The sequence below is a fragment of the Arachis hypogaea genome, chromosome 5 (genome assembly GCF_003086295.3).
Source record: "Arachis hypogaea cultivar Tifrunner chromosome 5, arahy.Tifrunner.gnm2.J5K5, whole genome shotgun sequence".
Taxonomy (NCBI): Eukaryota; Viridiplantae; Streptophyta; class Magnoliopsida; order Fabales; family Fabaceae; genus Arachis; species Arachis hypogaea.
Genome location: NC_092040.1, coordinates 114,955,582 through 114,974,481, shown reverse-complemented (window position 1 = coordinate 114,974,481; position 18,900 = coordinate 114,955,582). Strand labels below are relative to the sequence as shown.

Sequence of the window (18,900 nt, the reverse complement as noted above, 5' to 3'; positions counted from 1 at the left end):
GTTACTAATTCAATTTCCATCTTAAAACAAAATAACAAAGAAATATTGAAGGCCTAATAATTTTAATCCCTTCATTCACTGCATGATCACGCTTCTCCCTAAAGCTTCATCTCTGTCAAGCAATAGGTAACTAATCTTGTATGATTTTCTTCCAAATTAATCTTGTATGTTGCTTATATAATTACATGAAAAGTAATATATTTCCACACAGAAAGAGGTATGGCGTATGGAGTACGCCATATATAAAATATTTTACGCAAAAAGTATGATTATGGCGATTTGGGTATGTTGATAAATTGTGCATTAGTACGTAAACTGGTGCATTGGTGAATTCATATAACTATGGTTGTATAATATGCTAAGAATAACAACCAAAATCAAATAATAAAATGGATGCAAACCGTTCAATATGTGAAGTTTGTAACGGAAACGTGCATTTCGCTAATGCATGTAACATTTTATGTTGATCACATTAAATGGTATAATTATATTGCTTCAATTCTGATTTTCGGTTCAATTTTTATATACTATGTGCATTTCACTTTTAATAATACTGAGCATTCAGATTAATTGAATCATCTGTGAACATTCATATTTATGTAGAAAATTTTGGAATAACTTTTGTAGGATAAAAGGGAATTTGGATCATAGTCTATGGAAGAATTCAGAAAAAATAACATGGACTTAAGAAATTGACTAGAGCCTTGATTGAGTTAACGAGCATAATGGATCGTGAGAATCATGGATCTACATCAGAAAATGCAGATTCAATATCCATTGCTCCATTAAGAATTTCACCGAAGTCACCGAGATCAACTTCTAAGTCACCAAAATCTCCAAAGTCTCCAAAGTCTCCAAGGTCTCCTAATTCTCCAAGGTCTCCAAGGGTGCAAATCAAGTCCAGCCTAAGTCCAAAGAACAATAGGCAATCACATTCTCCAAGAGACGGACGTCCCAAGAAAGGTAAAAATCCTTATCAATTGTTACTTAAATTATTTTTTTATCAATAATAGGTTTACCATTGTAATTATTTTTTAATAAGAGTACATAAGGTAATGTTAAAATTGTGCAGGTGGTGCTGGAGGAAAAGGTACTTGGGGTGGATTGCTTGATACAGATGACAATGGCACTCTTGATCCCAATGATCCAAACTATGACAGCACTGAGGTAAAGAGTTCATAACATCATCTTATACTATAAGGACAAAATCTTTGAAAGTGCACATGGGTTTTGTAGGAATACGAGCGTTCAAATGAAAAGAAAAAGTCAACAACACCACCAGATTTGGTGGATTACAAAAAAAAAGCAACAGTAATTGTAGAAGAATACTTTGCAACTGATGATGTTGTTGCAACAATAGATGAACTCAGAGAACTTGGAAAGCCACAGTATGGCTACTATTTTGTCAAGAAGCTTGTGTCTATGTCAATGGATAGACATGACAAGGAAAAAGAAATGGCAGCTATTCTATTATCTGCACTCTATGCTGACACATTTCACCCTTCACAAGTTTACAAAGGCTTCAGCAAATTAGTCGAATCGGCCGATGATTTGATCGTTGATATACCGGACACAGTGGATGTTCTAGCACTTTTTTTAGCCAGAGCAGTTGTTGATGACATTCTCCCCCCTGCATTCTTGAAGAAACAGATGGACTACTTGCCAAAAGATTCGAAAGGCGTCGAGGTCTTGAAGAAAGCAGAGAAGAGCTACCTTGCAGCTCCTCTCCACGCAGAAATAATCGAGCGAAGATGGGGAGGCAGCAAGAATATGACAGTTGATGATGTCAAGTCAAGGATAAACAATTTCTTGAAGGAGTATGTAGTGAGTGGTGACAAGAAAGAAGCCTTCAGATGCATCAAAGATTTGAAAGTTCCATTCTTCCATCATGAAATTGTTAAGAGAGCTCTTATAATGGCTATGGAGAGGCGCCAAGCCGAAGCGCCACTACTAGACCTTCTAAAAGAGGCTGCTGAAGAAGGTTTCATAAACTCTAGCCAAATCTCCAAAGGCTTCAGTAGGCTGATAGATACAGTTGATGATTTATCCCTTGACATACCGAATGCTCGCGAAATTCTGCAGCAATTAATATCTAAAGCAGCATCTGAGGGTTGGTTGTGTGTGTCATCATTGAAATCACTCTCAGTGGAGCCAGAGAGGAACTCAATTACAGATAGTGCTGCTGCTAGAAGCTTCAAGATTAAGTCTCAGAGTATTATTCAGGAGTACTTTTTATCCGGTGACATATTAGAGGTGAATAGTTGCATAGAGCAAGAGAACAAAAACAACAGTGCTGAATTGAATGCAATCTTTGTTAAGAAACTGATAACTCTGGCTATGGACAGAAAGAATAGGGAGAAAGAAATGGCTTCTGTGCTGCTTTCTTCGCTTTGTTTCCCGGCCGATGATGTGGTGAATGGTTTTGTAATGCTGATTGAATCAGCAGATGACACTGCTCTGGACAATCCTGTTGTTGTTGAGGATCTTGCCATGTTTCTAGCAAGAGCAGTTGTGGATGAAGTCCTGGCTCCACAGAATCTTGAGGAGATTGGATCTCAGTGTTTGTCTCCGGATTCCATTGGAAGCAAAGTGCTAAGAATGGCAAAGTCTTCTCTGAAGGCAACTCTCTCAGGGGAGAGAATCTTGAGGTGTTGGGGTGGAGGAGGAAGCAGCAGGACCGGTTGGGCCGTGGAAGATGTTAAGGACAAGATAGGGAAGCTTCTAGAAGAGTATGAATCCGGCGGCGATATAAGAGAAGCTTGTCGCTGTATAAAAGAATTAGGAATGCCATTCTTCCATCATGAAGTTGTTAAGAAATCTTTGGTGACAATCATGGAGAAGAAGAATGAGAGGTTATGGGGACTACTCAAAGAATGCTTTGAATCAGGACTAATAACATTCAACCAAATGATGAAGGGGTTTGGAAGAGTTGCAGAATCTCTTGATGATTTGGCTTTGGATGTTCCTGATGCTAGAACTCAGTTTGCAAAATATGTTGAGAGAGCAAAGAATAAAGGGTGGTTGGACAATTCATTTTGTTTTGGCAAACAAGAACATGAGAATGGCACTTGTTAATTGTTTGTGTGAGAGGAATATCTGAGATTACTAGTTTCAGTTTGTGTTTGTATTTTTTTCTACACACTTATATATATAAATATATGTTTTCTTCTCTAATGAATTAGCCTATATCGGAAACTACTTATGCTGCACTTCTTTTCAATATCTCCTGCAATCATTTCAAGTTTTAAAATTAGTTTTACACATACATTCAACAACGTGAAAACTCAAGTATAATAAATTCATGTGAATTTAATAGTTAAGAGTCGTTGACTGTTAGATGACAATTTCTCATCTATCAATTTCTCATCTATCAATTTCACATAAAGTTAACTGCACCTAAATTTCTATCTAAAGCAAGATGCAAGTTGAAAAGAGACATAATGATAAATATCAGCATAAGAAAATTAACCCTGCGAGATTGAAACAAACCAAAAGTTCATTCAAATCATGCCCATTTTTACCAGTATAATATTTTGAAGATTGTAATACCATTCTTTCGCTCCTTTTTATGCTGATGATGTAGTTGACTATGCTTTTGTAATTGATAATGATAATGCTATGTTGCTTAGGTATGACTTTCTTTTCTTTTCCTTCTCTAAGAAAGAAATTTATGAAAATCTCTAGAATGTACTTGCACTATTATTCTTTAATTAAAGCATGGTAAGAAAAAATTTAACCATCGGGATTAACAAACATTCTGTACAAGCTTCATGAAGAGCTACCTTTTTTGTATTATGAAAGTAATTGTTCATTGGAAACAGTTATATAATTAAATTATTCTACAAATAAATAAAAAGAAGAAACTAACTATACATCAAAAGTAGACTTTCCATGCTATTAATAAAAAAACAATAATGTTTCGGTACTGCTTAGAGTTTTATCAATACTCCCTAGAAAATTTGACAAGACAAAACGTACAATGAGATAACATTAATAATTCCTGTGTCTACAAATTGACAAAGCTGATCAAATCTTTGTACCAGTTTAAAACGTTGATATGCATGTTTTAATATATTAATTATAATTCTATTATATAAAAATTTTACTTATTTATGTATATATGTATATAAATTGGGTAAAGTATATCTTTTGTTTCTGAAGTTTGATAAAAATTTCAAAAAATATCCCTAAATTTTATTTGGTTTTAATTTTGTCCTAAAAGTTTTCGATTTGCATTATCTATATATATTCCTGACGGCTAATCTTTCAAAAAATTTAAGATCAATTCAACAACAATAACATAAGAATAACTCTAAATACAAGCAAATCAAACATAATTTTTGCATTATTGTTAGATTGGTCTTAAAATTTTTTGAAAATGCAGCCATCAAAGGTATATTTGATGCAAATTAAAAATTTCTGAGACAAAATTAAAATAAAATAAAATTTAGAAATATTTTTAAAACTTTTGTCAAATTTTAAAAATAAAAAATATACTTTACCCATATAAATATATATATTGTTAAATTGTTTTTAATATATATTTTATATTTTAATAAATATTTTATACGAGTGATTACTTTATTCGTTGAATTTTAGTGTATACATAACATTGTAGTGATTATACATGAGCTGGGACCTACGTGTATAATATGCATCACATGCATGATAGAATCCCTTTTAAGTTAATAATTTTGACACCATATTAACGTTTTGAATCTATGATGGATCCTTTTAAGGCTTAAAAAAAGAATAAAGAAAAAGAGAGAGTAAAAACTAAAAAGTGAAAACAAAACTGAATAATATTTTCTTTCTCAATAACAATGAGAATTTAGTTAATAAAAGATAGTTGCCATCAATTATTACCAAATCAATAAGAAAGAAGGAGAACAATCGAATCTTGAGAGCAATCATGTCAATGCGGAGGCGAACTTTGCTCAAAGTCATTGTTCTTGGCGATAGCGGGTACTCCTTCTTCTTCTTTGTTAGGGTTCCTCTTCTCTTCTATTCCATTCACTAACCTTACATTTTTCCAATTCATTGTTTCTTAGGGTTGGAAAGACCTCCTTGATGAATCAGTATCCTTTTCATTTTCATTGCTGCATCATTTTATTTATCAGCATTGCATTAATTTAATGATTGTTTTTAATTATGATAACTACCATTCTTAATTGTGGCTAGTTTGTTTAGCATACTGTACCATAGAATATGTTTGCTTCAGCTGAATGTTTGAAGATATTTAGTTTAGGTAAGGTAACTTTTTTGTGCTTAAATAATCTCTCTTGAAGTGAGCATATGCAGAATCTTAACTGTTAGGATAGATATGTTCATAAGAAGTTTAGTCAGCAATATAAAGCTACAATTGGTGCTGATTTTGTCACTAAAGAACTCCAGATTGACGACAGGCTCGTCACTCTACAAGTGGGTTTTCTGGTTCAATTCAATGGTATTTTTGAGTTCTTTATTTATATTTAATGTAATTGTTTATGTTACATCTTATGTCTGCTTGGAAGATATGGGACACTGCAGGGCAAGAGAGATTTCAGAGTCTTGGAGTTGCATTTTATAGAGGGGCAGATTGCTGTGTTTTAGTCTATGATGTTAATGTCATGAAGTCCTTTGATTCCCTCGAAAACTGGCACGAGGAGTTTCTCAAACAGGTTCTTTAGTTCTTTGTTTTTCTCTTTTATTTTTTATTTTACTCTTGGTACTTTTGCTAATTTGCTCAGAGTCTTGCTTGCATTTACATTTGCTTCATATTTTATAGATTCTTATTGATGGACAAAGCGTACTCCTCTAGTTTAATTTGCTCATTGTACTATCTGTGTATACTAGTGCATCCAAGTTTCATTATGTTCTGAAAACTCATAGTATGGAAATAGATCTAGCAGATTAGCAGAACAAAGAAAAAACCTTTACATTTAGGCTTCTTAGAAATCTAATTTTTAGTAATTGAATTATTCCTAATGCATCCCATGTTCGACAGTGTTTTGTTTGGTATAAATTCAATTATATTCAGGAACTTCTTACTTGGAAAACTTCAGCTATAGTTCGCATTTTGTTGCGCAGGCAAACCCTTCAGATCCAAGGATGTTTCCTTTTACAGTGCTTGGAAACAAGATTGATATTGATGGTGGGAATAGTCGAGTGGTAGCTACACATCATTGCCCTTCTATGTTTCTTTATCTTCCGTATAAATGTCTAACTAATCTTCTATACAGGTATCTGAGAAGAAAGCAAAGGACTGGTGCACTTCTAAAGGGAATATTCCCTATTTTGAGACTTCCGCAAAAGAGGACTACAATGTTGATGCTGCATTTTTATGCATTGCGAAGACTGCTCTATCTAATGAATATGACCAAGACATGTAAAATTTATCTTTGATATACATTTACACATTAATAATATCATGATTTGGATATGTGATTGGTATGTTGTCTAAAAGAATATGGTTAAAATGTTTTATCTTTATTTTGAAGTGCTAACTAGAATCTAATATTTCAAAACCTGTTACAGATATTTTCAAGCTATGCCTGAGACTGTTCCAGATAACGAGCAAAGTGGCGGGTGTGCATGCTGACAAACAAATGTGGAATGAATTTCTTTATCCTCTTAATGCCATGGCTAAAATTCTTGGAATTTTTTTGGTTAAAGGGTGAGTGTGCTCCCTTCTTCTACACCCAACATAGCTTGAGCAAATCTTGTTTGATTTACATATTGAATTTTCATGAAATGTAGAAATATCCTTCTGTTTTAAGAAGGACAAGCTTGACAAATGACAATGTTGGTGTGTAGGGAAGAATGTTCAATTGATTTACCAGTGATTCTTTGGGCAAATGTTTCCAAGTTGTCAAGTTTAGGTGTAGAATGACAATTCTCTCTTTAGAAAAATGAGAATTGCCTCTTATTATATTTACTTTTTAATTTTTGTAAACTATAAATGCAATCAAGTTTCTTAATTTTATTTTATCCCAATTTTAAGCAATGAGTACTGAAATTGTAACAATGAATGAATCAATGTTTTTCATTTTTATTGTGCAGCAACATTTTACTTTGTCTTATTCTATTGTGCTGCATTGATATAATTTTTTTTTAAATTCTTCTCACTGGCTCTAATTTTTTCTTTATATAAAATTCATATAGTTGGAAGTCAAAGTCCACTGCATATGTCTTGTCTTGAAAAAATATGACATCCATAATGTTCTCATGAAAACTTGATCCATCTCAGATCATTGGGCTTGTAAAAGGCCAATTTATAACAATACCCATATATGACCACGGCCATAAAATCATTATCATTGTTAGGTGCTGAATTCGTAATAACCTTCCAAACATTCATTTTAGTGCCAACCTTGAACTCAAGATTAACAGTACATTTGTCACCATGAATATCAATTACATTGGGAAGAGTTGAAATTGGAGAAAGATCGAAGCAAACCTCTTTGTAAATGGATTTAAGGTTCGTATGGTGCCTTCATATATTAATACCATTATTAACCATCCATGACAAGATCCAAGAACGAGGTTGTTTTATAGCTCTGTCATTGTGAGATGGTAAATCTCCTTCTCTTCAAGAATACGGGTTCGTCTCTAAGTTAATTTTGAGAGGGTGCCTGCATATATCTTGGTTTTTTTGGAAGATCTCTTAGCAACAGCAGTAGCAATAGGTAATAGATGTTAAACTTAATATAATTTTAATATACATTATAAAATTATCATTCACATTAAAGATCTTGAAATTTATGATTATCACAAATAGAAATGAGAAGAGTAACTAACCTTGATCTATGATAATAATAATAGTATTAGGAAGAATTCACTTTGCCTATTCTTTTGCCTTCTTAATTCTTTCTTCAATTTAGTTATTGATGGTGAGCGAAGAAGAAAGACTTCATAAGTATAGAAGTTGGTTTTTATGAAAATATATTAGAATCATTCAGTCCTCTTTTCCTACTTAAGAAGTCACATTTTAAAATTATCATGTAACTTCTTTTTAATTAAATATTATTAAACCAATAAAATAAGACACATCACACACATGAGACATCATATAATAATATAATTTCTTACATTCTCCCATTTGGCTCATGTGTCATTATTCCTATTGATGGTTTAAGAAATTTTTTCATAATGCGCATTTCTAAGCAATTACTTACATAGCTTAATTTATCATGATAAGAATAAAACTAGCATGAGTCATAGCAGTTGTACGTCACCTAATCAACATAGTCCCTTCTATTTACTACAAAGTTAGCCATATTTTTAACATGAGTCATAATTAGGAAGTATATAACATAATTAGTCCAACAATAATGTCTTCATTGTAAGACAATATTTGATTATTTTAATTCTATTATGTCTACAACAAATTGAAAATCAGGTAATACAAAAACATTAATTCATTTGAGCTCAAAATGTCAATATTCATACAACACAAACTTCATTAAACATACTTTGATCCTATAAACTCATAATACCCATCCTTTCAACATGACTAGTAAATGTTTTGGGCAGTAACCCTTTGGTCAAAGGATCAGCAACCATAATATTGGTGCTAATGTGCTCTATTGACACTCTTTGTTTCTGAACTTCTTCTTTAACGGCAAAGTATTTCAATTCCATATGCTTAACACCTTTGGAATACTTGTCGTTTATAGAAAAGAAAACTGCTGCAGAGTTATCACAATAAATTTTCAGCGGCCTAGCAATACTGTCAACAATTTCAAGTCCTGAAAAGAAGTTCCGCAACCACTTAGCCTGAACCATGGCCTCAAAGCATGTCACAAATTCAGCTTCCATTGTAAAAGTAGCAATTACTGACTGCTTCACATTCTTCCATGATATTGCTTCTCCAACTATGAGATACAAATAACTAAAAGTGAATTTTCTTGTATCTACGCAACTGACAAAATCTGAATCTGAATATCCAATCACTTCAAGGTGATTAGATCTCCTATAAGTAAGCATGTGTTCCTTTATCCCTTGCAGATACCTTAAAACTTTCTTTGCAGCTTTTTAATGATCCAATCCTAGGTTATTTTGGTACCTGCCAAGTATACCAACTGCAAAGCTGATATATGGCCTTATGCAAGTTTGAGCATACATCAAACTCCCAACAACAGATGCATATGAAATTTCTTCCATCTGTTTCCATTCCAAATTATTCTTTGGACATTGCATAAGACTAAACTTGTCCCCTTAGCTTTTTGAATTGGAACAGGTGATACTGTGTATTGTGCCATTTTGAATCTCTCTAATACTTTATTAATATATGATTTCTGAGACAATCCTAATAGTCATTTGATCTATCTCGAAATATTTCTATTCCAATCATATAACTTGCCTCATCCATATCTTTCATTTCAAAGTTATTAGAGAGATATTTTTTAGTCTCGCTTAATAGACCAAGATCATTAGATGCAAGAAAAATATCATCAACATATAGAACTAAAACAATGAATTTACTCCCACTAACTTTCAAGTATATACACCAATCAACGGTATTTTCCTTAAATCCAAAGGACAGAATGGTATCATTAAATTTGATAAATCATTGGTGGGATACTTGTTTAAGTTCATATAGTGATTTCTTAAGTTTACACACTATTTGTTCTTTCCCTTCAACCAAAAATTCTATTGGTTGATCCATGTAAATATCTTTCTCTAAATTCTCATTAAGAAAGGCAGTTTTTACATCCATTTGATGTAACTCTAAGTCATAATGAGCCACCAAAGCCAAGATAATCCTTAAAGAGTCTTTTCTAGAAACTGGTGAGAAAGTCTCTTTGTAATCAACGCCATCTTTTTGAGTAAAACCTTTGGCAACAAGACGAGTCTTGTAACGTTCAAAGTTGCCATGAGAATCACGCTTAGTCTTAAAGACCCATTTACACCCAATTATCTTGCATCCTTTAAGTAATTCCACAAGGTTCCATACTTTATTTTGTTCCATTAATTTAAGCTCATCTTTCATGGCCTCTAACCATTTATCAACATTATCACCATTAATGGCTTGTGAGAAAGAAATTGGATCATTAGCAACACTCAAGTCATTGTCTGACTCTTGTAAATACACCACATAGTCATCAGAAATAGTAGATCTTCTTTCTCTTTAAGACCTTCTTAATGTCATTTCTTGTGGTTGTTCTATTATCGACTTCTCATTAACCATGGGATTAATAAGTTCTTGTTCCTCTTGATTATTATTTAGTCTAACAACAACATGATCAATAATTTATTGTTCCTGTGGATTGTGATTAGGCTCAATAACATTTGAAATAACAACTCTAGAGGTAGAAGTACAAATTGAAGGAACTTGAATTCTTATTTCTTTAATCTCCACATTTTGTGAAGCTGTACTCCCACTAGTCTCACCATTCTCAATGAACCGTGCATTGCCAGTTTTAATTATTCTTGTACTATGAGTAGGATAATAAAATCTATACCCCTTTGATTTTTCTGGATAACTAATGAAATATCCACTGATTGTTTTTGGATCCAGCTTCTTTTCTTGCGGATTATAAGCTTTTATTTCTGCTTGACATCCCCAAACATGTAGATGTTTTAAACTAGGTTTTCTCCCAGTCCATAGCTCAAAAGGAGTTTTAGGAACTGTCTTACTAGGAACCATATTTAACAAATACATAGTAGTTTTTAAAGCATACATCCACAATGATATATGTAAAGATACATTACTCATCATTGTCCTAACCATTTCTATTAAAGTATAGTTTCGTCTTTCTGATACACCATTTTGTTGAGGTGTACCTGGCATAGTGTATTGAGCACATATACCACATTTTTCAAGGAATTTAGCAAATGAACCTGGGTTTTGTCCTCTTTCATTGTATCTTCCATAATATTCACCACCTCTATCAGATCTAACGATTTTCACCTTTTTGTCTAACTGCCTTTCTACTTCATTTATATAAATCTCTAAAGCATTAACTGCTTGGGATTTATCATAAAGTAGATAGACATAACCATAACGTGAATAATCATCAATAAATGTGATAGAATATTTTTCTTTATTGAAAGAGTTTACATCAAAAGGTCCACATATGTCAGTGTGTATAATTTCAAGAAGTTGGGTACTTGTGGCTCCTTTCTTTGTGTGTTTTGTTTGCTTTCTTTTAATACAATCCACACAAATATTGAGATCAGTAAAATCCAAATTTGGAAAGATGTCATTCTTTATCAACCTGTCCATTCTTTCTTTGGAAATGTGACCTAAACGTTTATGCCACTAGTAAGCAGGACGTTCATTCACTAAACTACGTTTAGTGCCAACTTTATGATGCAAAGTCATAAGTGATTCAGCATATAAATTATGAAGATTAAATTTACATAAACTATCAGAAAGTATGTCAGATCCAATCATATAGTTGTACTTAAACAAACTGAAACAACTATTACCGAAATTAAAAGAGTATCCAACAACATCAAGTTTAGATAAAGAAACTAAATTCTTAGAAATACTTGGTACATAAAAAGTATCTAGCAAATCTAAATGATGTTCAGTGTCGAGAATCAACCGATAAGTCCCAACAACTTCTACTGGAGCTTTATCTTTATTTTCTATGTAGACAAACTTTTCATTTGGCCTTATGGTTCGGGTTATAAGGGATCCCTGCATCGATTAACTAAGCTTATTACCTTTCTTTTCAAATCAAGCCTTCCTCTTTGGACAATCATTTTGGAAGTGTCCAAATTTCTTGTAGAAATGGCATTTATCTTTTTTCTAGATTTTAGAAGAGGACTTAGCAGTATTTAATGGTCCCTTCCACTTTCTCTTTCCATGCTTCTTTCCAGTTTTCTTTCCAACTCCTTAATGGTTCAGGTAATGGATAGAATGATTTCCTTGATTCTTAAGTCTGGTTTCCTCTTGAACTAACATACTATGCAACTCATGCACATTCCATTTTATCTTTCATGGTATTATAGTTCATTTGGAAAGGACCATACTCAGACGGTAATGAGTTTAAAATAAACTGCACAAGGAAACTTTCATCCACTTCCATTTCCAATGACTTAAGTCTTGTTGTAATATTTGTCATTTCAATGACATGCTCATGCATAGTATGAGAACAATCAAATTTTATGGTGGTCAAAGTATCCATTAATGTCCCAGCAATAGACTTATCAGCAGTTTGGGAGCGCTCTTCCACAAGCTTCATAAATTCTTTTAGGAGTGAGCACGGTATTGGGAATAATACACCATTCCCCCTTGAGAAAATACTTTTCACAGAGAAATAAAATAGACACAATCACAACACAAGAATTTAACGTGAAAACTCCAATTACTGGAGAAAAAACCACGGCCATTTCCAAATGACAACCAGAGAATATGATTATGTAAAAATTGTTACAACACATAGACTTCTTTCTCTCTAACACCGGCACCCCAGTACACCCACACTCTCAAAGCAAATATTTAACTATACCTCACAACACTCTCTAATTAAAAGGTATAGAGGAAAAGAAAAGTCAGATACAAGCTTTAAGTGTTTCCGACTGGTGCAAAAAATATGGAGAACTTAGCCTCATATATATAGCCTAGGCCACCCACTCCATTTGCTATCCTAAGCAATGTGGGACTAATTCAACCAAATCCTAACAATCTCCACCTTGATTGAAATAGTCACACATCTTCAGCTTCCATTGTCAACACCGATAATTCTTTGCTGCCATTGTCTATACCGACAATCATAGTTCAAAGAACTATCATACTCCACCATGAAAGTATACTCACTTGGAATTAGACCACTCCAAGCATTTCGCCTTGGTACAGATCGAAACCTTGCTAAAAATTCATGGTGCAACTTCCAAATTGGCTTTTCTTGGAAGTTCTTCATCCATCGACATAACTCTGCCACACACCTTGCATATCAACGCCAACCAATGCCCGTGTGCAATTGTGGACCCGATTGCCACAACTTATCCTTATCTATGGCAGTGCGGTAATACCATGAGGATACTTCTTGTCTTCTACACCTTGTGCAAACCTGATTGTATCAACACATCCTTGACTTGTATTTGCCACAAGCCAAAATTGATTCTTCCATCAAATTTCTCTATTTCAAGCTTCACAACACTTGAATATCCTGACATTGTTGCAACCGTATACTAGAATAGTATAACTCAACTGTAGACCGTGCACTAGGAAGGGTCCCAAGAAAGAGAGGTGGGTCACAATGGACACACTTAAATACCAGGTCTTTCCTTAGCCAGAACCTTTTCAAACTGCACTCTCACAGTGTCACACTGTCTTCCAGCAACAACAACAGCAACCAAAGATCAACCTCAAGCTAGGGGTGTTCGCGGTGCGGTTTGGTTCGGTTTTTGAGAAAAAAGTCATCCGATCCAATCGTTTAATTAAAGTGCGGTTCGGTTTGGTTCGGTTTTTTTCTCAAAGCCATCCGAACCAAACCAAACCAATTAAATTCGGTTTGGTTTGGTTCGGTTTGTTCGGTTTTTTCAATCAATTCAAAAAAAATACTACCATACTATTTCACAAAGTCATAACATTGAAATCGACAAACACAAATACACAATAGCTAACAATAGTAATAGTAATAATAATAATATAGCACTAGTGGAAAAGCATTCTAATCTAGGTATACATTCTAATAGTTATACATTCTAATAATAAAGAGACATTGAGATGAGTTATACATTCTAATAATAAAGAGACATTGAGATGAATGGATTAATAGCAGGATAACAATGTATTAGAATTGAATATATAGATATCATGATTCAAGAGAAATGGAGTAAGTACAACAGACATTGAGATGAATGGATTAATAGCAGGGTAACAATGTATCAGAATTGAATAAAATCATGGGGATATTCACGTACAACTTTAATCAAACTTCTTTTTAATAACAGATTATAAATTAACCATTCATGTTTCTATCAATCCAGCATCCCAGCTCCCCTCACTGAAATTGTAAGCCTTAAAATTCATTAACCTGGTCATCATCCTTGATGCCATAATCTCTAAGATAAGTTGTTTCAATGACAAGCTTACGTCCTTCATAACATAAGCAAAATTACCCCCAAACATGAGCCTTACAATTCAAAAATCAATGGAAATATAATAAATCAGCTAACAGATTATGATAATCTGGTAAATTAACTACCCCTAACACCACCTTCTGCTCAAAGAAGATTATATTGGAACTTACACTTGACATCTAGTATAATTGAATAATTGAAGATCAGAGAGTGACTTGTTCCAACAATATTACAGCATCATGGTCATTGTCATATCAGAATTCATCATAAATCACATAATACTTCACATCAGAATAATATATCAACTCTCAAGTCTTAACAGATTTAAAAATTATAACACAAGAAAGTAATTCAGCAATTTAGTAATTCAACAGAACAGCAATAATACCAGAACAGTAATTCAGTAATTCAGTAATTCACTTCAAAATTAATTCAATAATAAGACAGAATAGCAAAAAAAAAAAAACAAACCAGAAGCAGTTGAAGCAATTGGAAATGAACAACAAACAGAACAGCAATTTCAGTCAAGTTACATAATTGAGGGTGGTGGTGGGTGCGACTTGCAAGGGTGGTGCCAAGCTGTTGGGCGCTGGCTGTGGCTGGCTGTGTGCTATAGTGCTAGGCTGCTCTGTCCGCGAGGAGGTCCTGGGTGGGAGCAGTGGAAGAGCGGCGATGGGAGGAAGGTCGGCGGCAGCTGCGAGGTAGTGGGAGGAGGTCTCTCACCTGCGATGGATAGTGCAGAGAGAGAGGTTGTGAGACCAAGGGAGTAGGGAGAAAGGGGCTAGGGTTCATTTGGGGGTGGGTGGTGGCGTTATCCTGGCTGTTGGGTCAGTGGGTCAGTGGCGTTATCCTGCGACGGCTTTGTGTTCGTGGTGCACCGGCGGTGGGGGATCTCTGCTCTGTCCGCGAAGAGGAAGGCTTCGGCGTTGGGACTTCGGAGGAAGGCTTCGAGGTGGTGGGAGGGACGTGGGTGCCGCCAGCCTCGAGACTCAAGGACGTGGGTCAATGGGTGGCTGGCTCCGTGGCTGGGTGGTGGGTGCGCGGTGGGCGAAATTTGGAGAAGAGAGAGGCTAGGTTAGGTTTTGATTGGGGGTTAGGGTTAGGGACGCGCAGCGCTGCAGCAGTAGCACACTAGCATTCGTTTGGGGGGAGATGGGGGTCTGGGGGGTGGGGTTGGTAATTTTTAAGGTTTTGTTAAACCGGTTCGGTTCGGTTCGGTTAGAGTTTTCATGATAAGAACCGAAAACCGAACCGAACCGCATAAAAAACAGCAAAATAAGTTTTTGTCGGTTTTTTCGGTTTTTGGTTTGTTCGGTTTTCAGTTATTTTGGTTCGGTTCGTCGGATTAGTTCGGTCCGGATCGGTTTTGAACACCCCTACCTCAAGCTACAGGACAAAATTCTTTTCTGATGTGGAAGGTCAGACTAGACTGCAACCACAGAGCATACTAAAAATAAATCCCACCGAACCGAAGCTCTGATACCACTTGTTGGGAATAATACACCATTCCCCCTTGAGAAAATACTTTTCACAGAGAAATAAAATAGACACAATCACAACACAAGAATTTAACGTGGAAACTCCAATTACTGGAGAAAAAATCACGGCCGTTGCCAAATGACAACCAGAGAATATGACTATGTAAAAATTGTTACAACACATAGACTTCTTTCTCTCTAACACCGGCACCCCAGTACACCCACACTCTCAAAGCAAATATTTAACTACACCTCACAACACTCTCTAATTAAAAGGTATAGAGAAAAAGAAAAGTCAGATACAAGCTTTAAGTGTTTCCGACTAGTGCAAAAAATATGGAGAACTTAACCTCATATTTATAGCCTAGGCCACCTACTCCATTTGCTATCCTAAGCAATGTGGGACTAATTCAACCAAATCCTAACACATGGGTCGGTTTGGTTCGGATTTATGGTAAAACTAGAACCGAACCGATCAAAATATAATTGGTTCGGTTTGGTTCATATTTACATTTTTTTGTATATGTACCCGAACCAAACCAAACCGATTAAGAACGGATTGGTTCAGTTCGGGTAATTGGGTACCCGATGACTTTGAAATTCATAAAAAAAATCAAATTTTTATCTTAAAAATTCAACAAATTTAATAAACATGTAACATCAATAGAAATAATCCAAATATGTTAAACACCAAATATATTAAAAACTAAACTCATTAAAATCCAAACATATTAATAATGAATAATCATTGTCTAATGGAAAAACCATATATATATTTTTATTTTTTTAATATATGATCGGATTCGCGGGTTGGTTCGGGTTCTGCACTCCCAAAACCGATACCCGAACCAATCACTAACAAAAGCCATTGGTTTGGTTCGGGTTGGACCCGAATACCCGTTGGCTTTAGAACCAATTTAATTGGTTCGGTTCGGGTTCGGACGGGTAATCGGGTACTCGCTACCCGTGCTCACTCCTAAATTCTTTAGCATTATTAGACTTGGGAAGAGCTGACTTGATGCTGTTTGTTATGTTCATCCGCATAAACATAAGACTAAGTCTGTTTGACTTTTTCCAAACTTTATAACGAGCTTTTTCTTCATTTCTATTAAGAATAGTAATAGGAGCAGGTTTCTCTGAACTTGAAGTGCCAAATCAAGATCCAAGACACCAAGGTGAAATTGGACTTGTTCAGACCAATCAGAAAAATTCAGCCCATTAAACATTAGAACAGACGTAGCATGTGAATGCAATGTGACAGGAAAAATTACTGCAATCACATACTTAATATTAACTCTTTGAATCATAAGATAACACATTATTCAGATTTAAAGCGCATTCATAGAAACATTCAAAGTATATTAATATTCTCCTTTGGATAATATATCAATATACAATAACACAATGATACTAATAAATTTAACTTTATTTAGTAAAGATACATGCATCAATTAAAAATATTTAATATCTTTGGATATTTAAATACTAATAACAGTACATGTATATACTAACAATCATGTTCATTAATTATAAGATCAACTAATCAACTTTTGAGTGATCCTTAAATATCTCATAGATAATGAACTTCAATTAACATATAAATAATTATCATATAGCATCTTTTTTTATATGTAATTGATACAAAATAATAAACATGATATTAACTAAAATTTTTAGATTTGATCACTTTGGTGATTAACAAATCTTAAAATTTTAGTACAAAATTTTCTTTTATTGTTACAGAAATAGAAGATATGATTTACTTTCGACTAAAATTTGAGTACTTTACTACACAAATAGATAGAAAATGAAAAAAATTAAAAGAGTTTTCTCGTTACTTTAGATTTTAAAAAAATTATTGTATATGCAAACATAATAACACAGTGTGTAACTATAGAAACCAATTTCATAATAAAGTTCAGTAAATCAGTTGGTTAAAGCGTTGGTCTTATAAACAGGAGGAAACCAATTTCAAGATATACACTACACCCCACCTATTACAATAAAAGCCCTGGAATGCCACTGGAATGTGTGGAAGATTGAAGTTCCATTGCTTGCAAACGAATCGAAATAGAAGGTATTCATCATATGAATGAAACCGCTTTGTAATTTTGTTCAACAAATCTTGATGTATGTTGCTCATTCATCAACTCCAGCCATGTCTGAATCGCTAGCCTCCAAATCAACGACTAGTAAAGTGGTGGAACTTTTTTCAGAAAGGTTAGTTGAGTGTGTTACTCTCCTTTATGTAATCATGTAAGATCCCGCTTTAATTGAGATTCGGATTTAAATTTAAAATATCTTTACAATTATTTTTTTAAATTAAATTCAAAATTTTAATTTTAATATTATATAATTTATAAAAATATTTTAATATTTTAAATTTCAAATTCAAATTTATAAGACAAATCACATAAATAAAACAAATATTAAGTTCAATATTATGCAATTTTCTTAAATTAAACGAGATTTGGTTACATTTTTTAATATTTTATTATTGTTAAGCTTTCATAATTTTAATACAAATAGTAATAATAATATGTATTTATAATTTTTTTACTTTGATGTCTCTACATGTATACCAAGAACATCTAAATTTTTGATATTGAATTTGTTTGGATACTATTTTCGAAAAAAATCTTTTTTTAATGATATTTTTTAAAAAAATTTATTATAAAAATAAAAGTGATTTTATATTTGGATATATCATTTAAAAATATCTTTTTATCTATCTATTATATTTGGATAAAATAAAATAAAATATTTTTTATTCATTTATAAAAAATAAAAGTAATTTCTCTTGCTAAAAGAATAATATTTGAAAAAATGCTAGTACCTCAGTTTGATTAGTTTGTGGAAATGATAGCTAACACCTTTACCTGAATATTCACAATGGTTTATCAAAGGAAAAAAAAAATTAATGTAGAAGTAAATTGTGACTACCAGCTAATTTATTTGAACCAGAATTACATCTATACATTTTGCAGTAGAAATTATATATAAATAATCTTTTAAATATAGTTAATAAAAATAATATATAAATTCTACTCCAACTATTTTTATTCGACATGAAGATAGATTAAATCATTTTTAGTTACTGAGTGAAATTTATATTCAAATAAAAAAAACATTGATTTGAGATCACCTTGATAAAACCAATGGCTATATAGTATAAATATATATTTAATAATTTCAAAATATATCATAGAAATCAATTTATGTGCTTGATTTAGTAGAATATATTAAACGGGAAAAAGGAGCTACCTTTCCATAAAAAATAGAAGCAAAAACTAATGGCTAGGAATTTTATCTTTGTAACAGACCATATATATAAAAGGCTATAAAATATATGAATCAAGAACTTTGTTCTGGGGAGTATGATATAACCACCCCTCATGGGACA

The 18,900-nt window shown here is 33.3% G+C and overlaps 2 protein-coding genes across 4 annotated transcripts; both read left to right on the top strand.

The window, feature by feature from the left end:
- Positions 1 to 1,078: 1,078 nt before the first annotated feature.
- Positions 1,079 to 3,087, top strand: LOC114924030 (MA3 DOMAIN-CONTAINING TRANSLATION REGULATORY FACTOR 2-like). Its single transcript, XM_072236568.1, has one exon. The coding sequence runs from the start codon at positions 1,423 to 1,425 to the stop codon at positions 3,073 to 3,075; it is 1,653 nt and encodes a 550-aa protein (XP_072092669.1). The 5' UTR covers positions 1,079 to 1,422; the 3' UTR covers positions 3,076 to 3,087.
- A 1,676-nt stretch (positions 3,088 to 4,763) lies between these two features.
- Positions 4,764 to 7,027, top strand: LOC112803040 (ras-related protein Rab7). Of its 3 annotated transcripts, none has more exons than XR_003202622.3 (8): positions 4,770 to 4,965; positions 5,052 to 5,078; positions 5,322 to 5,421; positions 5,514 to 5,660; positions 6,070 to 6,150; positions 6,222 to 6,367; positions 6,517 to 6,655; positions 6,796 to 7,027. XR_003202622.3 is itself a non-coding variant. In XM_025846489.3 (7 exons), exons 1-7 carry the CDS (start codon positions 4,913 to 4,915, stop codon positions 6,578 to 6,580), a joined length of 618 nt encoding a protein of 205 aa, XP_025702274.1. In that variant the 5' UTR covers positions 4,764 to 4,912; the 3' UTR covers positions 6,581 to 7,027. The 3 variants fall into 3 exon arrangements, 1 of the variants encoding a protein (XP_025702274.1); XR_003202621.3 differs by having other exon boundaries at positions 6,739 to 7,027; XM_025846489.3 differs by having other exon boundaries at positions 4,764 to 4,965; positions 6,517 to 7,027.
- Positions 7,028 to 18,900: the final 11,873 nt, after the last annotated feature.